The sequence below is a fragment of the Amborella trichopoda genome, chromosome 8 (assembly GCF_054954075.1).
Source record: "Amborella trichopoda isolate Santa Cruz 75 chromosome 8, AtrichopodaSantaCruz75HAP2 v2.0, whole genome shotgun sequence".
Taxonomy (NCBI): Eukaryota; Viridiplantae; Streptophyta; class Magnoliopsida; order Amborellales; family Amborellaceae; genus Amborella; species Amborella trichopoda.
This window is the reverse complement of record NC_142343.1, coordinates 30,782,278-30,805,216: the sequence shown is the minus strand read 5'-3', so window position 1 is coordinate 30,805,216 and position 22,939 is coordinate 30,782,278. Positions and strand designations below refer to the sequence as shown.

Below are 22,939 nucleotides of genomic sequence, written 5' to 3'. Positions count from 1 at the left end.
GTTACATTTCTTGAACCCGTGGGAGTTTTGTACAGGATAACCATTCCGTAGGGTGCCTACTCTCTTCTTACCCCTTCTGTATCTATTTACCACTATACAATGAATATGATCCAAAAATTTAAAAGAATAACCAGGTGAGAAAATAATCAAAGAGAAAATCTTGCTTAGCAAAGAATAGCTAATGCTATCTCAAGACCTAGAAAAATTCGGTAGAATTCACCCCAAAAAGAAGGATCTATACCTTTTGATCCAGGCAATCCAAATGATATGCAGATGAGCAACGATGGCATGTCACTAAAGTTTCTCCATGGTGGCAGACAGAGCATATCTTATCAGTCTTGTAATGGCCATATTCTCTCTTCTTTCTCTCACAAGATGTTTGTATTAAGCCTTTTAGCATACTTCTACCCAACATTTTCTTTTGGCACTGATAAAGTGATGTTCCGTTCACTAAGGAAATCTTGGTTGATGGGGTCTTAACATGGGCCTCAAAATCAGCAATAGTATAGATCTTGTGGCAACAGTCACACATAATTCCTTCTGGACGTACTTTCCCCTTTCTTATAAGGGAATCATCCTCACTGTCCAATTGATAATATAATTCTTCATTTAGTGATATCAAACGGTTATTGATCATCCAAGACAAAACAGTTTGAATAGAGGGAGTATGAGACACAGATAACTCATTCCTGGGTGTCTTGCAGAGTCCCAAGCCATTCTTACATTGAAGTGAGACATCAGAAACCTCATTTTCTTCTCCTTTATTTTCTATGGTGGCAGCCATAAAGGCGAATTGATATTGTCCTTGTCTCTCACCAGGAGAAGCCCTCTCAGTACAAGATGAATGCAAAGAGGATGGTGAAGCAGAAAACTTTACTACATCAACCTCTCTATCAACAAGGACATGCCCAGTTACTTCCTCTCTCTCCTCATCACCAACTCTACCGTCCCATGCCTCCATAGATTTATTAGCAAAGGAAATATCCCTCTTGCTGCTTCCTCTAGTGCTACGCACCTTTCTGGTAGTAGAAAAGGACAAAAGATCTTGTATGTCTCTCTCACCAATTTTAGTAAACAATGAATGCCAAGTGTTCCTCTTGAAGCTTCTCCTAATGCTCCGCAACTTTCTCGTAATAACCGGAGACCCAAAAAGATCATGTCTTTTTATCTCGTCACAAGAGACGTGTTCAATAGTGTACCTCTTGCGAATTCCCCTAGTGTTGTACACCTTTTGGGCAGTAGCCTGAGAGGCCATAACATCTTGTCCTTCTCTCCCACGACAAGAGGCTCTCTCAGTACAAACAGAAAGTGAAGAAGTTGGAGGAGCAGGATTTACCATATAACACTCTCTATGCTCAAGGCCATGTCCAGGTACTCTATCTCCCTTCTCTCCAAGTATAGTTTCCCTCATCTCCACAGATTTGTTAATGAGAGAAGAATATCTCTTGCATTTTTCCACATTCCTATGCACCTTGTTTATACCTTCTCTCCCCAATACTATGCAATCGGAATCAAGTTGCTCCATAGATTTCTTAGTAAAAGAAGAATCATTTTTGCAGATTCCATTGGTGTAGGGCATCTTGTCTATGCCTTCTCTCTCTAATGCTGCACAAGCAGTATAGAGTGAATTGTAGCTCTTCCCAATTGGTGAAATATACCTTGTTTCAAACCTCTCGTTCTTCTGCTTGTAGAGAAAATGCCACCCCACCGCTTTGAGATGCTCCATTGCCTTCGTTACCATTTCTTTATTAGTCTTTGCCTTATCATCATTATCGAGACGCCTCTTCTTGAATTCAAGAAGATAATCTGTTATAGCTTGGGGACAGTACACTGCCTTTAAATGTTTGTGCTTATCGATGAGAACCCAAGATTCCCGCCCATAAGAAGGCCTTGATTTCAAATTGATGTCATTGATATTTTTGAGAGAATTTGTGGGCAATGAGAGATCTTCCATTTCAAGATCAGATCCCCTTGTCCCAGTAGATGATCCACCAAGTATCCCATCATCAGAAAAACAGTTGATGGAAGTTGAAAGGTTCAGAGTCCCTTCTTCCATGATGTCAGTTTTAAATGCAAGTTGGGGATTATAAACTCTTGAATTTGATCCATTTGAAAACAAAGATGAATAGGCATTGGTCCCCATGACTTCATCATCCACTGAGATTCGATTATGTTTCTCAGTCTGCTCTCTCGCTGCCCATTTAGCCCGATTGAAATCAGAAGCCAAACAATCAGAATTAGATAACAGTGCAAATTGAGCTTCTCGAATGGTGCCATTTATGAGCTTTTCCCACAAAGAAATCTGCCCACTGTTCCATTCTAAAATCCTCTGCATAAACTCACTCTTCATCCTCACTTCATACCAGAGGCGTTTCAGAGGGAGAAACAACCCCTTTTTTTGGAGATTCTCTACTACTCCTATCAATGGCCAGTGTCCTCTAATCCGCCACTGCCCCGAGAATTCATCCCAATCCTGAGTTATACGTATATTGCTAAGACAATCTCTTTGCTCGTCTCCTTCATCAGGGAAAAACACTGTTTCCTCAAGAGACCCATCTTCTCCTACATTCTCTATAACCACACCTTCCCACCAAACATCATTGAACAGGACATCCACACAAAGGCCATGAACCAAACTTTGATGAGAGACAGGAGGTGGTGGGGGTCTGATCCTTCCTCTATATTGGTTCGAAGAACCCAAGATTGTTGGTGTTATTGGTATCAAATCAACTAAGTTTGTGTTGTCTAAATTTTTATGGTGGGTGTATTCAACAGACCAAGACCATGTTGATTCTGAGAAACCCAAGATTGTTCCATGGTGCCATGATCCTCTCAGCCCTTCATCAACGAGCCGCACCTACATTGTCAAAAAAGCCATCAAAAGGAAGCTTGAGAAACAGGGTTTGAAAAGATAGACAGCTAGAGAGAGAGAGAGAGTAAAATCCTGGAAGAGTAATTTTGCAGGGATAAAATCCTTCAATTAGGTTCTCTTTCAAACCAAAGAATGGAAGTATGGGGAGCGAAAAGGGAGAGAGAGAGTACAAAGAAAAAACAGGCGACAGTGAAAGAGAGAGAGAGTACCTCTGAAACACAGAGATAGATTCAAAGCAACAATCAGCATTAAAGTAAGAGATAGAGAGATCATTGATTAATTCACATGCAAATAAACGGAGAAGAGAAAGTAAAGAGGAGGAAGCACAATGTTAAAGAGAGAGTACCTCTGAAACACAGAGATAGAACCAAAGCATGAGTCCATATTAAAGTAGGAAAGAGAGAGATGATTAATTCACATGCAAATAAACGGAGAAGAGGAAGTAAAGAGGAGGAAGCACAATGTTAAAGAGAGAGTACCTCTGAAACACAGAGATAGAATCAAAGAATGAACCCACATTAAAGTAGGAAACAGAGAGAGAGACTTGATCAATTCACATGCAAATAAACGGATAAGAGGAAGTAAAGAGGCGGAAGCACGATGCTGAAGAGAGAGTACCTCTGAAAAACAGACATAGAATCAAAGCAGGAATCGACATTAAAGTAGACGAAATAAATGGATAAGAGGAAGTATAGAGGAGGAAGAACAATGCTGAAGAGAGAGTGCCTCTGAAAAAAGCAGGAATCAACATTAAAGTAGAGGAGAGAGAGATAGAAAGTTGATTAATTCACATGCAAATAAACTGAGAAGAAGTCAAGAGGAGGAAGCACAATGTTGAAGAGTTTTGGAAAGATAGAAGAGAGATTACCTCAACATGTTCTCCAGTTCTCAGAAGCCCACCCTCTTCGCCTACCTGCATCTGCTCAGTGTTTGATCGATATCGGCTCCGTGAGTTCGGTTATCTGGAGAGAAGAATCAGTTACAAGGTTGCCTCTCTCCAGTTAGCAGCCTCTCTCCTGTTATCAGTCTCTCTCCAGTTATCAGAAACCCACCCTCTTCAGGTCTGAGAAACCCACCTCTTCAGTTCTTCAGTTCTCAGAACCCACCCTCTTCGCCCACCTGCAACTCACCCTCTTCGCCCACCTGCAACCCACCATCTTCGCCCACCTGCATCTGCTCAGTAGAACTGGAGCCCACCCTCTTCGGCTACCTGCATCTGCTCAGTGTTTGATCGATATCGGCGAGTTCTGTTATCTGGAGAGTGTTTGATCGATATCGGAGTTCGGTTATCTGCAGAGAAGAGTAAAATCAGTTACAGGGCTGTTCATAAAGGGATATAAAAGGGATTAAGAAGAGAGAGGGGTTATTTATTGGCTGAGATCAAGGAAATATGAATTACGATTATCAAAAATAATAGGCAGTTAGAATGTTATAATTTGCCAGGCATTACGCTTTGATGTATGCAAAACTGTCATATCTGATGGAAATCTTTTTAAGAAAAATCCAAATATTTTTATAAAAATATGATTAGTACGGATTAAGTGAAGGTTAATGTTATTATAAGTTTGCAACCTTAAACAATCCAATTATGCGGCACCTCTAAATTTTATCCTAAAGGTTATGTTGTTATAAGGTTGCAACCTAAACAATCCAATTAAGGGGCACCTCTAAATTTTATCTTAACATATAATTTTGGTATAAAAAACTCTTAGGATTAACTGAAATTTTATTTTTATACCTAATTATAAAATTTTAAAGTCCAGAAATGGTTAAAATCAAGTGGATCTATAAATATATGAAAATCTTGAAAATTGACGATCTAGACTCTTTTTTTTATTTTCATATTCATACGTCTCGATGTCTAGACGATCAATTCGAGAGTTTTTCAATATTAAAACTTTTTCGATGGATTTTTGAGGTGCATCTGTAATTCTACATTTTAATATTACAACTTTATATTGTGCTAACATGATTAGTTGGTGCATGGTCCTAGATTCCACCCTATGACGCCTCAATAGCCTTAAAGATGAAATATTGATCCACTTGAGGGATTTTGATGTTTCCTTTGTACATATTGTTAGAGGTTTCATTTCGAACACCGACCTACTAGATAACATAGTCACATCCTAAAAATTGTAGGCTTTTATATCTTTTACATATAATACTAATAACAATAATAATACAACCTTAAACATCTATATGATCAGAAGATATTTGCTTTATGTTGAAGTTCATAATTTGGTCCCAATTTGATTATATAGTACACGATGGCCTTTCTCGGTATTCTATTTTATATGCATTCTCTATGTTCATGTTAGTCACAGACATAAGTGTATACACGTGAACCCGAGATCGACCAGACTAAGAGATATCTGATATGTCCGAGATTGTATCCAAACTTAGTTATTTAAAGGCTTATTCTTCGCAAATCTGTAGTCGAGCCAGCTTAGATAGTATGAAATCCAAAAGAAACACAAACAAAAGAAAACATAAATAACAAAACTAATCTAAAAAAACTACTGAAGAAATAATGATGATGCAATAATAAAAACAAAGGTAAATATTCATTTTTAATCTAAATAAACTTAAAAGAAATTAGGAATAACTGATTTCCTAATAAAATAAAACTAAATAACTGAGAAAACAATGAATCAAAGTAAATAATAGAGAAAGGAAGAAAGAACATGGAAGTCTGATCCCTAAGGCCTGACACTTAGAGTTATGCCTGGATCAGACCATAAAGATTGAATCCTTACTTCATGATCTTCAAGTTGATGATCGTGAATGATTGATTACACTCTAGGGAAGAGAGACATGCCTAGGAATTCTACATTCAGGGCTTTTTGTTGGCCTAAAAATGTTTGTTTTGATCTCTACATATGATTGAAGAAGGGTTCTAGATTTAGGGTTTGAATGGCCTAAAGCTAGAGCTTAAAATGTTGTAAGTTCCTATGACTGGGAATTAGGGTTAAGATTTCTATTCATATCTAGCTCTTTTGAAAAGTCTAGGAAAATGTCTTTTCATTGCAAAAATCTACCCCAAAACAAGAAGTCACTAGCTCGAATTATACAAAAGTGCCACATGGACTACACCGCAATATCCAGTGTAGATTTCCTCTCACCTACACCATATTACAGTGCTGAAAGGATCTCACTGATTGATCAGAAGATCATGCTGAGTCTAATGATGGTGGTTTGATCGAATTTGGATGCTTATAAATGGTCGTGGTGCGTGATTTCTCATTTTTAGGTTATAGAAACTTCTTCTAAGGCATGAAATGAGTGTATCAGAGACATAGTTGGTTTTATACCGGGGGCAACAACCAAGTTATTTTCCTACTTAAGCAATTGATTGAGAAGCAATTGATTGAGAAGTTTATGGTGAAGAGAAAAGACATCTACATAGTCTTTATTGATCTAGAGTAAGCTTATGATAAAGTACCTCGGAGATTTAATTTGGTAGGTATTGGAAAATAAAAGAGTCTCTAGACACTACATCGACTTGGTGAGAGATATGTATGATATATCGCTAACTAGTGTACGAACAACCAGTGGAGAGACGAGTGAAGTTTTCGGTGACAATAAGTTTGCATCAAGGGTCAGCATTAAGCCTATACCTCTGTCAAAGTTATGGACGACTTAATTAGGCACCTATAATATGATGTACCATGGTGTATATTATTCGTAGATGGCATAGTTTTGATCAATGAGACCGCAAACAATATCAATACAAAGTTAGAACTTTGGAGGGATGCTCTAGAATCTAAAGGTTTTAAAATTAACCTAACTAAGGCAAAGTATATGGATATAAGTTTAATAACAATAGAAGTAGGCACCTATAATATGATGTACCGTGGTGTTTATTATTCGTAGATGGCATAGTTTTGATTGATGGGACCCCAAATAACGTCAACACAAAGTTAAAACTTTGGAGGGATGCTCTAGAATCTAAAGGTTTTAAAATTGACCTAACTAAGATAGAGTATATGGAATATAAGTGTAGTAATGATAGAAGTACGCACCTATAATATAAGGCATTGTGGTGTATATTGTTCGCAGATTGCATAGTTTTGATCAATGAGATCCCAAACAACATCAACATAAAATTAGAACTTTAGAGGGATGCTCTAGAATCTAAAGGTTTTAAAATTAGCTTAATTATAACAACGTATATAGAATACAAGTTTAGTAATGATAGAAGTAGAGATAGGGAAGTAGTTAAGATTGACTGCCAAGAAATACCAAAAAGAGCGTAATTTCGATATATTTGATCGATAATCCAGGAAAATGGAGAGATTGGGGAAGATGTCACACATAGAATTAAAGCTGGATAAAGTGGAGATGTACAACCAGAATTTTATGTGATAGTCGCATACTTATGAAGCTGAAGGTCAAGTTCTATGGATAACTGTGAGACCAACTTTGCTCTATGGGGTGGAATATTAGGTGGTTAAAAACCAATATACTCATAGAATAAGTATAACAGATATGAAGATGTTGAGATGGATGAGTGGCAAGACAAATAAATTAATAAAACAAATTATCATCTAAAAACTAATCCAATTCTGCTCAAAGGTACTGGTTGGGCTCAATATCCGAATGACCAACTTTTGTAAGTTTTGAGTACTACACCCATGTTGGCTGCAAATTGATTATAAGTTACGATTATATATGAAATACAAAAACAAACAGCAAAAAAGAAACTTGAACTTGATGATTGGATAAAGTATATTATTACCTTGATCAATTTTAGTCATTTGTTTCATCGCCATTGGACTCCCAAATGAGTTCAATATGTACTTGTAACTTATTAGCTTATCAATGCATATAATGTATTGGAGATTCTTATTAGGGACTAGCACATCTAGACACTTATTAATCCAGATACAATTGTTCCATTTTTGGGTATATCCTTATCAACATAATGAAAAGCTGGTTTCAAATAATAACCAGCTGCATACAATTGTCGATGTGGCTGCCTATTCTATTTCTCATTAATAATCTTCCAAACTGGCTCATCGCAGCTCACATCATTATCTAAGTTGTGGGCTACATCTCTCTTGCAATCTTCCATTACCTCGTATATGTGGCCCATTGAGGGCTTATCACTGTCAACCATGTGAAGGGCGTTGACAAAAAGCCAAAAAGCTTTAGATACCACAATTTCTCTCACCATCTTCCATTTTTTATCCTTGGTCCACTTGCACGCTCTCCAATCATAAGAGGTGAACATCTGACTCAACTGGACTCTCCTTGAATTGCTATGTAGGCATGGGTATTAAATAGCAAATCTCATGATCCCCAACCTCACTATCTCCTTCTCTTTGTAAATCGACACATTTTCCTGATGGTGAGTGTGTGGTTATAAATGAAAGTTGTAACTGACCTAGCCTTATTATCTATACTTGCAATCTCGTTCAAACCTCCAATAATCTCAAGCATGAGGTCTATATAATGTGTTATGCATGGTGTGCAAAAGATATGAGGGTAGGTATCATGCGTTGGTCGATCTCGATTGCGACGACATGGCGTACGTGGTAGAGGAGGGTGAGGATGAGGTTACTAGTGCCCGACCCTATCTCCAGCACCGTGTCAGTCGGCTCCACTCCGACCTTGAACACAATGGCGTTGAGCACACGCTGGTTGGTGAGCAAGTGTTGCAACGGCTCAAGTGTGGCAATGGCTCGAGTGACTAATAAATATAATCGTCATGTATCTGGCATTCATGGCACCTTTTAGAACATTTGAATGCATCATTCGCCATCGTGGGCTAAAAATATCTTATCTGATGCAGTTGATGATATAACTTACGCCCAGACTGAGGTGTGTGCTATACGCAATAAATTAGCAGCAATAACATTATGACTAGCATTATCGGTGACAATCTATCTAACATGCTGCTCCCCAACTTCCTTGATGCCCTTCTCCAACACTTTAAAAAAGTAATGGGAACCATGGCTATCATTAGAGGCATCAATAGATATATATAAAAAACATCCCTAATGGATAATTCACTTACAAATTCATCCGACAACTTATCTTCTTGTGATTATAAGTATCAGTTATAATAGAAACCTCATAGTGGCCCAAGTATTCCTATGTGACTCCACAATATCTCTCGTGATATTTGTATCTTTTTTCAAAATAGGCTCTAAAAAGTCATAACGGGTTGAGGGCCTCAACCCATGCTCAAATTGGCCAATTGCCTCTACCACGGTGTAGAAGCTGCTTAAGCGAGCGACATTGAAGGGAATGCATGCCTCTTAAAAGCATCGAGTAATGTACTGAGCAATTATCTCTTTCTTTCTTTCTTCTTGATTCTATTTTCAAAGGTTGTTTGCTTCTTTATTTTCTCACCTGCAACCTAAAGGTCATGCTAGGGCAAAACACAATCCACAGGCCTCCTAATCCAAGGCCTCTTAGGCCCCCCCCACCCTCATAACCAACTGCAACTCCTTTTCTTTTCCCCCTAGTCAAGGACATAACAAACTACTCCACCTCATCACTATCATCATCATTATCGTGATTAAGACGAACCCACCAGACTTTAGTCTACAGTGCATGCCTCTCTTGCATCTTTTTTATTTTTTACTATATTTACATAATTTTTCATCTCATCTCTAATCACATTAGGAACTTTTTTAAAAGGGACAACATCTCCCTAATATCGACAAGATGTTTCTTAAACCAGTTTATACCCCATTTTTATCCCTTTCATAATAATTGCAGCTTATGTAATTTTTACCTGAAGGATTGGGGTTGTAGTAGTATTTCTAAACCAGATCACCACTTCTATGAGAGCGGGAAGAAGATATCTCAAATTATTCTAAGCAATATGAAAAACAAAATTTTTTTCATTAAGCTTGATTGCTCGATCTTCAAACTTCCACCTTTAAGATGTTTTCCAATCTTAAAATCTTCTAAAGACCCTCTAAGGAAACTGCAGTCATGATAAGTTCTATGACATGGTCTTTGGAGAATGGTTCTAAGATATTGTCGAGATCTTCTTCTTCTCCTTCTCTAATCAAGTTATGGTGATAAGTTGCTTTTAGTTCTGATTCTTCTTCAAAGTTTGAGTTCGTTGGGGCTCTTGGTCTACCTTGCGTTTCTTTGCCCATCAAAAAAAAAGGTGATGGAGAGAGAGAGGATGGCCAAGAGGTAAAAAGGAGAGAGGTGGAAAGGAGTGAGAGGGAAAATGGGGTAGGTTTAATAGAGCAGGTTAGAGAGAGAGAGTATCGAGAAGTAGGGAGGAGTCAGAGGGAAAAATATGGAGGAGACAAGATATAAGTAGGGAGGAGAGGGAAGAACATGAGAGTTAGAGAGATAAAGAGGCGCAGGAGGGTAAATTTTTAAAAGAAATACGACTGAAGCCAAAAAAAATTTCATTCAGACTTGATTCTTTTTGTCTCTGGTTTTGAGTGTAACGTAAACTTTTTACATGAACCAGGAATTTTTATGAGGTTATTCAAACGGTTTTTATTTTCTATCTTCGGCTCAGTTTGGATGTCAAAGAAAGAAATATTCACATTGAAAAAAAAAATGCAATTTTTTTCCTTCGCAATTGAGAAATATTATCGCTTTATTTTATTATGTTGGTATACTGTTGGGATGTCTATTTTGCAATTGAGGAATATTATCGTTTTATTTTATTATGTTGGTATACTCTTTGGATGTCTATTAAAATATGAGAATAAAATTTTATTTGCTAGATATGTCTGTTTGGATGCATTGTAAGAAATCGATAAGAAATTTCAAACCCAATTTACACAATTTTATAATTTAATTATATTGATTCCTCTGTCGATCTGCAGTTTATTCCTATAAATGCAGGAGACAGAGAGAATGAGAAGAAGTTCAATATTATTATTAAATATTAAGTTCAATATTATTATTAAATATTCCTATAAATGTAGGAGACATAGAGAATGAGAAGAAGTTCAATATTATTATCAATCACGGTTCCAAGAGATATCGAGCAAAACCGATCCAAAGAGATATCGAGATCCGAATGATCACGATTCCTAGAGATATCGAGCAAAACCGATCCGAAGAATCACTGTTCCTAAATTTCTAGAGAGAGTAAGAGTAGGGAATCTAGAGATATCGAGCAAAATCGAACCGAAGAATCATGGTTCCTAAATTTCTAGATAGAGTAACAGAAGGGAATCTAGGAGTACAACTGCTTTCCAACAACCCAGTCGAAATGTTATTTCTAGAGAGAGTAAGAAAAGGGAATCGAGAGGAGTACAACCGCTCTCCAGCAACCCAATCGAAATGCTAACTCTGTGAAATTAGGGCCGTTGTTTCTAGAGAGAAAGATAGAAAGTTCATTGTGAAATTAGGGGAGTTGCTTTCTAGAGAGAGAGATGGAAATGTTCCTTGATGAGAGAAGAAAAGAGCTGTGAGACCTGATTGAGAGTGAGAAAGAGGCTTTTGTAAGTGCGCCTTAGGAACGTTTGGGGGAATGCCCCAAGGGGGAAGCTTTCTGCATAGTTGAAGATGAAAGAAAGAAAGCGAAAAAATTCTGCATAATTAAAATTCTGCATAGTTGAAGATGAAAGAAAGAAAGAGAAAACTCCTGAATTTTCTGTATAGTTGAAGATGAAAGAAAGAAAGAGCAAAACCCTGAATTTCTAGAGAGAGTAACAGAAGGGAATCTAGATAGTTGAAGATGAGAGAAGAAAAGATAGAAAAGTACATTGATGAGCAAAACCCTGAATCTGAATTTATAGATAGAGAAGGGAATCTAGATAGTTGAAGATGAGAGAAGAAAAGATGGAAAGGTACATTGATGAGAGAAGAAAAGAGCTGTGAGACCTGTTTGAGTGGGAGATAGCTTTTGTATGTGAGACTCCGGAAGGTTTGTTGGATTGATGAGAGAATAAAAGAGCGGTTAGACCTGTTTGAGTGGGAGATAGGCTTTTGTAAGTGAGACTCCTGAAGGTTTGGGGGAATGACCGCATAGAGAAGCGAAAAAAATCTACATAGTTGAAGATGAAAGAAGAGAGAGCAAAACCCTGAATTTCTAGAGGGAGTAAAAGAAGAAATCTAGATAGTTGAAGATGAGAAAAGGCAAAAAGTAAAACACTGAATTTCTAAAGAGAGTAAGAGAAGAGAATCTAGGAGTACAACCGCTCACCATTTGTAGAGAGAGTAAGAGAAGGAATCTAGGAGTATAACCGCTCTCCATTTCTAGAGAGAGTAAGAGAAGGGAATCTAGGAGTACAACAACTCTCCAGTAACCCAGTCACTCTCCTAGGGAATGCTAAGGAGAGCTCTATTGAATTAGGGTCACGGCTCTCTAGAGAAAAAGATGGAAATGTTCATTTTTTTTAGAGAGTGAAAAACTTGAACTGGTACATAGAGATATGATATGCATAGTTGAAGATAAGAGAAGGAAAGATGAGAAAAGGAATGAGCAGTGAGACCTGCTTGAGACCTACTTAAGAGTGGGAGGGAGGCTTTTGCAAATGAGACTCAAATTTGGAAGAAATGCCTGTAGAAGGAAGAGAAAAAAATCTACAATAGTTGAAGATGAGAGAAGGAAAGAGCTGAGAGACCTACTTGAGAGTGGGAGAGAGGTTTTCTATGTGAGACCCCTTAAGAGGGGGAGATAGGAGGGGGAGATAGGCTTTTCTAAGTGCTACGCAGAGTGAAGAGGTTTGAGGGAGGTTTTGGAGCAAAAAAAATTTGAGTTTATTTTCGCTCACGTTTTTCGGACAAATTTGGCGCATCATTATTTATTGGGAATAGAATCTAATGGGGTTATCCAAACAGTTCCCAATTGCTCAATTTTGGGTATATTCAATATATATATATATATATATATATATATATATATATATATATATATATATATATATCTATATATGAGCAATGATTTCATGCAACGGTTGTATAGTAATATGATGCAACAACCTTAAAAAAACTATCTTACGACCATTTGTTTGCTCCAAATTTTGAAATATACACTCTTTTCATTCCAATGAACAATTACATAAAAATAAAAAATTGAAAAACACAACTTAGAAAATATTTTTTTAGCCTAATTAACATAGGCCGTTCATTTTTGTGAGATGCTTAGATCTAAGCCTTAGAGGGATTTTTTCATTTCTAATTTTTTTGGATGGCTTTATTACCATTAGATGAACAATGTTAAAAGCGAAAAAATTTATTTTGAGTTTATAATGGCTAAGATCTTGAAATTCACAAAATGAATGCTTTAGATTCATTTTTGAAGGGGACTCATTTTAACCATATCTAGGGTTCAAATTGAACTTTTATTTTTTGGGAGATTGATTATTGAGATGAAGAGAGTGTATTTGCAAAATTTGGGGTCGTACAACTACCACAAACATGGTTTTTTAGAAGTATCGTTGCATTATACTATGATACAACCGTTGCATTGGATCATTGCTATATATATATATATATATATATATATATATATATATATATATGTTGAGGTTAAGCTACTACCTCACAGCTATATATGAGCGCAATAGAGCCGATCTGACGGTCACGATTTTATTTCGTATTTAAATTTTAATTATTTTTTTATAAATCAAAATCAATTGAAATTTTAGACGTCTATTATTCTCATCAAGGCGTACATAATAAAAATATTTAAAAAGTAATTTGCTTTATTTTTTATGAATTATTTTTTTGATATTTTATTGGATTCTTCAATTTCTAAAGAATTTACGGCCAAAATTCCAATTACTTTCGATTTGTATAAAAAAAATTAAAATTAAAATACAAAAAATGGTCATAATCATCAGATTGACCCAGATTTAATCTGGGCCATTAAGCTCATTTGTAGCTGTGAGCTGGTGAGCTATTGGATATCCGTGTTCGTCAAATCGGCCCAGATTCGATCTAAATAATTAGGCTCATATATTCACATAAGTGAGCTAATCCCAGCTTTTTCCATATATATATATATATAAAATTTAAAATCTTAACTTTTCTTTTTTGCATAACCAGTGTTCAAGGTGAGATGATCGATTTAAAAGTTTTTCCAGCTCTTAAATTGCAAACTTTGATGAATTATAAGGCGAGGCTTTGATTATTTTAATAGTGTTTCAGCCCTAAGAAAATATTTAAGAGTATCATCGGTTATTGGAGGAATCATCGAGTTGTGAGGAGAGAGAAACCGAACTGAAAGAACCAGAAAAACCCACTCTCACTCGTCACTCGCTTCCCCATACTTTCTCTCTCATCGACAGGCCTCTTGTCCATAATCAAACCACTATAGAAGAAAGAGAAATCTTGAGAGAGGTTTAAAGGGTGGAAGTTGGGAAATTTTCTCTGTATCATCTGTAAATAAAAGTAAATTTTTTTGGGTGGGGTGTTTTTTTGTGTCTTAGAGAGAGAGAGGGAGGTGCTTAATCTTGATCGCTTGGGCTTGGGGTTGAGTTTTGATGATTGTTCATCATGCCTCCAAAGCAATCCAAAGCAGAGCTTGCAAAGAAGCAGAAGGTGGTTGAGGACAAGACCTTCGGCCTCAAGAACAAAAACAAGAGCAAAAATGTCCAGAAATATGTGCAGAGCCTTCAGCAATCTGTTCAACCCAAAACCGATCCCTCGAAAATAGCAGCCAAGGTATCCCCTTTTCCATGTTAATTTTCCTTTTTACTCATCGCAGTTGCAGACTTTCTCCTTCCTTTTCATCACCCACATTCTTGTTCATCATCTCTTCTTCTTTATAGTTAGCTATGTATTTTATTCTCATATGATGGGTTTCTTGTTTATCAACTTGGACGAATTTCACTCCTCCAAAACCTTTTATATTGATTTTTTAGATTATTATTATTATGATTATTGTTATTCTTATAATAATAATTATTGCTATTCTTTTCAATGTAATTTTTTTTTGTTGAAATAAACAACTTGCTGGAATTGGGCTTCTTCTATTTTTTTTATTATCTTTTAGTATTTTATATGGAAACAACCACATCTAGTAAATTGGGTTTCTTCCGAAATCTACAATTTTGTTTGATTATGAATATATTTGTTGAATACTAAGCAGAAAAAGAAGGAAGATGAGAAGGCTAAAGATAAGGAGCTGAATGACCTGTTTAAGATTGCTGTTACTCAGCCTAAAGTCCCAGTTGGTATGTTGATTGCTTCTGTCCACTCTCACTCTCTCTATCTTTTAATATTCAATTTTGGATTGATGAGAGAATGGTGTTGGCCGTTGCCCAGGTGTTGATCCTAAGTCCATTTTATGCGAATTCTTCAAAGTTGGGCAGTGCGCCAAGGGATTCAAGTGTAAGTTTTCGCATGATTTGAACGTTCAGAGGAAAGGCGAAAAGATTGACATTTATAGTGATAAGCGTGATCAAGGTCAGAGCTCTTTTTACTTTTAACCACTAACCTGGCTATCTATCTCTGCTTAGTGCTTTACTTGTGCAAAATCATTTACGAACTATTGCATATGAGTGTGATTGTAAATTTTGTTTTTGCTTTTCTTTATAGAAACGATGGAGGACTGGGATCAAGAGACATTAGAACAGGTTGTAGAGTCAAAGAGAACGGAATACAAGCAAAACAAGCCAACTGAGATTGTATGCTTCCTTTTCTTTTCCCATTTCACTTATTTAAAGTTGTCTTTCACTGGCATGGAAAAATATCTGGTTGTATGTCTCCAAGTTTGAAAGACCCCTGTTTTTGAGATATGGATTCACTATATAGACGTCATACATTATTGAAGAATTGCAGTGTTTTTTCACTCAATATTTTATCTGTGGAGCTTTAATATTTTTGAACTTTGATCTTTATGGCATGATATTGAGTATTCTTTCTTGGGAGTATTTTTATGATTGTGAAAGCAGTTTTGCCAAGCAGTTTTATTTTATCAGAAACCTTGGCTATAACTATTGTGCCTGGACTTTAACTAGTTTAATTATTTCGTGTTCTTATATCATGATACTGATACCCAAATGTTTTCTCATAAATCATCGGAAACCTTGGCTATAACTATTGTGCTTGGACTTTTACTAGTTTAATTATTTCATGTTCTTATATCATGATACTGATACCATTCACATGAATCACACACTCTCATCTGGAATAGAATCATACCGAGCACAATAAACTGAAAAAATGGTAGTCGTGAAACACATGAAAAGGGAGGTTTCTCTCCTTGTTGGGGTCCAATATGGTAGTATGTCTAAAGTCATTATAAAATTTAAAGTGAAAAAGTTTCATTCCTTTAAGAGATGCTTGAATCCCAGTGTACTTGGGGTCTTTTTAGGAGGTTAAAGGGCAGAAGAAAAATTTGTTTCTATGAATTGATCTTCTTGCTATTTATTTATGAATATTATAATATAACACAGCTATTTATACAGTGTTATTTTTTATAATTGAATATTGTAAAAGTTATTGTAGCATTTATTGAAAAAGAAATTCCAGTATGTTGTAGCAGTCAAATTTAGATTACGTTATGAGTATTTTCTTTATTGCTGCCTATAGTGTGTTGTACAATATACAAGTCTTTCTTCTCCTTTACTTTTGGGCTTGTGTATCATCCTAATAATTAGTTGGACTTATCATTAGAGCTATTAGAGATTGAAGTATTAAAAAAATTAGAGGAAAGAATGCATGTGCATTTTCTCTCAAGGTGTATTTTTATCTTCTATATCTAACATTTTGGCGGGTGACCTTTGATTGGTGATACTTCAGCCTATAGCATGGTATACAATATACAAGTCTTTCTTCTCTTTTACTGTAGGGCTTATGTAATATCCTTATAATTTGCTGGACTGACTGTTAGAGCTATTAAAGATTGAAGTATTAAAAAAGGTAGAAGTGGAATGAATGCATGTATTTTGCTAGAGGTGCATTCTTTATCTTCTATATATAACTTTTTGGCCAGTGAGATTTGATTGGGGCAATCTCTAGCACCAAAGTGCTGCGATTTGGAGGCTGTTAAACCTTATGAAATGGGAATGGTTGAGGAAGATGTAATGCACGTGGACAAAAGTTAGGGAAGTAGTAAGTGCAAACTTTTGCTCCAGTCTTCATATTTGCATCTTTAGGCTTCTCGGTGTGTGTGGATTGTGTTAACATTGACGTGTTTCTATTGATTTTGAAGAAATCTTAATCTGGCTGGGACCTCTCATTACGAAAACATGGTGCAGGATGCCAAATTGAAAGGGTGAAATTTGTTGAGATTTGTAGTTGCTAGATAGGTTACAATAGAGTTTGTGGACTAGGTTTTTACGATTCAGTCAGCATCTCATTTTCCCACCCCACAAAATAAACTGAATTGACCGTTCTTCATGGCAGAAGGAAATTCCACAAATGGTAGACCTACTGGTCTATCTCGATCTGAATTATTTTGTTTTGAAAGCTTTCTTTGGGTAGACTAGTAGTTGGATACAAACCTGTTAATATGTCTCATCATCATCATTTGGGCCTTATCTCAACTGTTTGGGATCGGCTGCCGAATTCCTGTATCGCCTCAAGATTCATAATAAGATGTGGCAAAGTTTTATGCTGGCTGCCTACCTAGCACAATCCTTCTCCTCTATATGGGCATGGGATCGGCATGATCGGTTTGGGACTGGCCATGGTGGAGTTAATATGTTAATATGTATTATGTCTAAAATGTTTTAATATGTTTAATGTCTAAAACATGTTAATATCTGAATTATTATGTTTCTAAAAACTTGTTAATTTCTGTTGCATCTGAGGTGAGGACTGTAGATGAACTTCTTTCAGCTATTGCTGATGCTAAAACAGTGTAAATAGGTCATTTGAGGATGCTGTATTTCTTCTTGAACTTTACGAAATTGCCATTTCTTAAAGAGAGGCTATTAGCTCGTTTTTATGCCAAGGTATTTTGTCATTTGGTTGGTATTGCATGGAAGGCGGGAGGGTTTGAAAGGTGTTTATCTCTTCTAAACCCTATCAGTCCTCCTTCCCAATTTTATTTCCCTTCTTGGGAGGAGGAAGGGGGGATGTTGGGTGTTTGAGGGTTTGTGTTAGGTTATGTTGGGGATCACAAAAGCATCCATATGTCTAGAGAAGGTTTGGCTGAATTTGGGGGAAGGGGACACTTAGTCTGCTTAGATTAGGGGAAAAAGACTGTTATTCTATTGATTGGTTGGTACTGTTGTATATACCGTTTCGGGATCGGATGGCTGGATGAAATAGGTCCAATTGAGAACACTCTAATCAAGTGAACACCAATGTTTAATTAGTTTTTGTGGATTCTATTTTTCTTGTTACTTGGGCTAAAAGGGTAGACTTTCAACCTTTTCCTATCAAACCCAAAAGTTGATTTTGACTCTTAGAGCATCTCTATTTATTAATTCATACGTCGAGTATAGAGAAGGTGCTGTATTCAAACTCAATTTTCTCACTATATATAAACGATTTGAACTCAGTGTTTCAAAGCGGACCGCCCAGCGCCTGGGCGGCCGCCTGGGCGAATATCCTTGGGCGCCCGCTTGAACTTGCCTAGGCGGCCGCCCGCTTGAACCTGCCTAGGCGGCCGCCCAGGGCTTGCATCCCCACCTAGGGGTGGAACTGCAGCTCCCTGAGGGTATTTTTGGGTCATTTTTTTAATACTAAAAGGGTAAAATTGTGGATTTTAGGTTCATTTGAAACCTAAAACCCATTAGAGGCTATTTTAGTGAGAGAAAGCCCAAAAAATTTTCTACTTGACCTCCCAGGTTTTGGGCGCCCACCTAGGCGTTGGGCGGCTTGGACCCCCCCGACCGCGTAGCACTTTTTGAAACACTGTTTGAACTAGTACGTTTGGATTGTCTACTGAAAAGAATATAATGTTTCTTGGAAAACAGGTAGTTGCTTTCCATCCTCCAATGCAATTCATTCCTTATTACGCAAAGAACATCCATTGGAGGATGGATTTTGGGTCCATTCACCCATTGATTGTGCTTGAACCCCTCTAGGTATTGGGTTGAAGTAACACGTTCATGGTTTGTTGGCATTTGTCCTAAGAATTTTGAGGATCAAGCAATTGCTTCAAACCTATGTCTGTTATATTTGTTGGTGGTTATGGGGATCGGGTTGAGTAGTTTGTTCACAGAAATAGCAATATTTCCCTCTAGGAAATACCTTTTGATTGGTAGCGCGTAGGACAACTTTCGTTGGTGGTTTCTATTAGCTGTGACTGTGCTTAGAGCTTCCCTAATGCACATGATCAGATAGATGGGTGATTTGGGACTATAGTTACTGGAACCTTGTAGGTCACGGAGCCGCTTTAGAACATCGATCCCGTGATTCTAGCTAGGATCTTGGATGGAACGCAGATCTTTATATTGTGATCCTTGTTCCCAGTAGGTTTGAACCGCGGTTCTCAAGTGTATGATGCAGTGCATATGATGTTTTCTCTAGTTGGGACTGATTCATATGCACTTTTCAGATTTGTGCCCAATGGAACTGTGAACCCACGCATCATTCGCGATCCCTTAAAACTTACTATTGTGATTCCTACCTCATGGAATCGCCCTTCATGTGACAAGGATCATACTCCCTTGATATAAGATCATACATACAACGATCCTAACCACAAGGAGCTTTCAGCAGTCCACGGTTCTACAGAACTGAGCCAGCTCTCGCTCTTGAGAACGCATCGGCATTTGACAACTATGGTTGGGACACATTGGCACCTTGGGGATTGGAAGACATACTCGAAGAGATGAGACATTTAGGACACAAATCATATGTTGTTTTTGCATGCTGCATGGAGGCCATTGAGGTCATAGGTTCTTTGCCTATGATAGGGTTTCCATGAAGCATTTGGGATTTCCTCGTGTCTTCTTGACACTTGTCTTAATGTACTGGGCTATAACCAGAGATGGTAATTATTATAACATCAAATACATGACTCTATTTACTCATATGTAAAACAATAAAAGCTTTTGTGTCAAAAGGAAAAAAAATGTCATTAGTGTCAATGTCGGAGCTATTATACCTTGCATGTTTAAATAAATAATGGGTTTTGTTAGGGTGCTCATAAACATGGATTATTTCTTTAACCACAAGGAGCTTTTAGCAATCCACAGTTCTGTAGAACCGAGCCTGCTCCCGCTCCTGAGAATGCACATGCATTTGCAACTACAGTTGGGAGACATGGGTGCCATAGGGATTGGAAGACATACTTGAAGAGATGAGACATTTAGGACACAAATCATATGTTGTTTTTGCAAGCTTCATGGAGGTCATTGAGGTCACAGGTTCTTTTCCTATGATAGGGTTTCCATGAAGCATTTGGGATTTCCCTGTGACTTCTTGACACTTGTCTCAATGTACGATGGGCTATCACTAGAGATAGTAATTATTTATAACATCAAATATACGACTCTATTAGTTTATTTATTCATTTGTAAAACAATAAAAGCTTTTTTGTCGAAAGGAAAAAAAATTCGTTAGTGTCAATGTCGGAGCTATTATACCTTGCATGTTAAATAAATAAGGGGTTTTGTTAGGGTACTCATGCACATGGATTATTTCGTTAATGTACTCAACATTTTTGGATTCTTGATACCTTTATCCACAATGTAGTAACTTTTTTGTCTATGGATATTTTAGGTAATTAAGCAAGAGCAAAGTAGAAATTCTTGTTAGATAGAAAAACATTTAGGGGAGTGATTTCATGGAATGGTTGTATAGTAATATGATGAAAGAATATTCGTTTCATTCAAAAACCATGTTAGACCAATTGTTTGACCCAAATTTTAAAATATGCATTCTTTTCATTTCATTGATCAATTACAAAAAAGAAAAATTTGAAAATACAACCTAGAAATTGTTTTCTTAGCTCAATTACTATAGGCCGTCCATTTTGGTGAGATGCTTAGATCTAAAGCCTGAGAATGATCTTTTTTCATTCCAAAATTTTTAGATGATTTTCTTATCATTAGATTAGCAAGATCAAAAAACAAAAAATTGATTTTAAACGCTTTGATCTTGAAATTCACCAAATGGACAGTCTAGATTCATTGTTGGTAAGGACTCATTTTGACCATATATAGGGTGCAAATTATTATTATTATTTATTGAGATGAAGAGAGTGTGTGCGCTAAATTTTGGTCTTACAAATACCACAAACATGGTTTTCTAGAAGTGTGATTTCATTATGTTATAATGGCATGGTAATATGATGTCATTTTCTAAACATTTATTATCTATAGTGGAGAATGACATCATCGACATGATGTGTGATATCACCCATATGGAGCATTAATTGCTCTTTAACCGCTAATAGAATGCCATTAGTTTCTTATTAAAATATCTGTTCTATCCCTTCTAATAATGAAAAATACCTTGCTAAAACATTTTGCATTTTAAATAATGAGTGTCCAAAAATGATGAGTACTCCATGTGTAGAAGTACCCTAACAAAACCCATAAATAAGAAAGGTACACTGGTTTTGCATGATTTGTTGGAGTATTTTTCTTTTAACTGGTCTGTAGAATCTTCGAACTAGAGAATGGAAAGAGTTAGGACTAGAATGGTACAACACATTGAAAAATTAGGAAACTCTTGTTTTAAAGTTGGACATTCTTGTTGTAAAAGTACTTTCAAGATAATCTTATTTTCTTTTTAAAGTATCTATAATGTTTTATATGATTGCAACCATTTGCTCTCCTATCACTAGCACTAGCTGTATTATATATCTAAATTACATATTTAAAGGAATTAAGAAATCATTATCATCATCATCATCGTCAAAGCCTTTTCCCAACTAATTGGGGTCGGCTCCACAAATCCCTGTCCGCCATTATACTCTATTAAGGGCCATACCCTCAATGAGGCTGTAAGTCCCCATATCTTTTCTCACTACTTCCAACCATGTCCTTTTGAGCCCACCCCTTACCCTTTTTGAGCCTTCGACTTGAACTAACTAGCACCTCCTAATAGGTGTTGCATTCCCACCTAAGTCTACTCTCTCTCATCTTATTGCCGATTGGTGTACACCTAAATTTTTTAGAATGTATTCATTTCAAATTTATCCCTTCTTGTGTTGCCACTCATCCAACCCAACATCCTCATCTCTGCTACACTCATTCTATGGGATATTTTTTTTGACAGCCCAACATTTTACTCCATAGAGCAAAGGGTCTCACAACTGTCCTATAGAACTTGCCCTTCAACTTCAATGGTGTATGGCGATAACATAAAATTCTGTTTGTACATCTCCACTTCACCTACCCAGTTCTAATTCTATGTGCGACATCTTCTTCCATCTCCCTATTTTCCCGGATTATCGACCCAAGATATCCAAAGTACGCTCTTTTTGGAATTTCCTAGCCATCAATCTATACTACTTCCTCGTCTCTACTCCTATTATTGAACCTGCATTCCATATATTTTATCTTAATCCTGCTAATTTTAAAATCTTTAGATTCTAGAGCATCCCTCTAAAGTTCCAGTTTTGTGCTGATGCCATTTCGAGTCTCCTCGATCAAAACTATGTCATTAGCGAAGAACATGCACCACTGTACCTCATCTTGTAGGTGCATAGTTAAGTCGTCCATAACTAAGACAAAGAAGTATGGGCTCAATGCTGACCGTTGATATCGACCTATTGTCACTGAAAACTCACTCGTCTCTCCACTAGTTGTTCGTACACTAATTAGCTCTCCATTGTACATATCTCTTACCAAGTCGATATTGTTTGGAGACTCATTTCTTTTCCAATACCCACCAAATCAAATCTCGAGGTACTTTATCATAAGCTTTCTCTAGATCAATAAATACCATGTGGAGGTCTTTTCACTTCACCCTAAACTTCTCAATCAGTTTCCTAAGCAGGATAATAGCCTCGGCCGTTCCTTGCCCTGGCATAAATATACACTCGTTTCATGCTTTTGTCGTTGCTCAATCACTCTCTCTCAGAGCTTCATGGTGGGGCTCGTAAGTTTGATCTCTCGATAGTTCCAACAATTCTGTATGTCTCTTTTGTTCTTGTAAATAGGTACTACAATACTTTTCTTCCATTTGTCTGGCATTTTCTTTGTTCTCAACACCTTGCTGAACTGCTTGGTCAGCCAGGTATTGCCAATCTTTCCAATGCACTTCCAAACCTAT

General features: G+C 36.8%; 2 protein-coding genes across 7 annotated transcripts in view; one reads left to right on the top strand and one right to left on the bottom strand.

Moving 5' to 3' along the window:
• The window catches only part of LOC18423636 (uncharacterized), a 29,876-nt gene extending 25,690 nt beyond the window's left edge, over window positions 1-4,186 (bottom strand). For all 6 annotated transcript variants that reach the window (XR_016061590.1, XR_016061588.1, XR_016061591.1 and 3 more), the window contains exons 1-2: window positions 3,741-4,186; window positions 242-2,857 (exon numbers count right to left, since the gene is read on the bottom strand). Coding sequence is in view for 2 of the 6 variants with exons in the window: in XM_088874914.1 (XP_088731040.1) it covers window positions 242-2,857; window positions 3,741-3,791 (2,667 nt within the window). In the remaining 4 variants the exon portion in view is untranslated. The remainder of the gene's footprint in view (window positions 1-241; window positions 2,858-3,740) is intronic.
• Window positions 4,187-14,021: 9,835 nt separating this feature from the next.
• LOC18423638 (Zinc finger C-x8-C-x5-C-x3-H type family protein) overlaps window positions 14,022-22,939 on the top strand; it is a 41,826-nt gene continuing 32,908 nt past the window's right edge. The window contains exons 1-4 of the mRNA XM_006828237.4: window positions 14,022-14,476; window positions 14,904-14,988; window positions 15,080-15,220; window positions 15,353-15,441. Of these exons, the coding sequence (XP_006828300.1) occupies window positions 14,309-14,476; window positions 14,904-14,988; window positions 15,080-15,220; window positions 15,353-15,441 (483 nt within the window). The 5' untranslated portion in view covers window positions 14,022-14,308. The remainder of the gene's footprint in view (window positions 14,477-14,903; window positions 14,989-15,079; window positions 15,221-15,352; window positions 15,442-22,939) is intronic.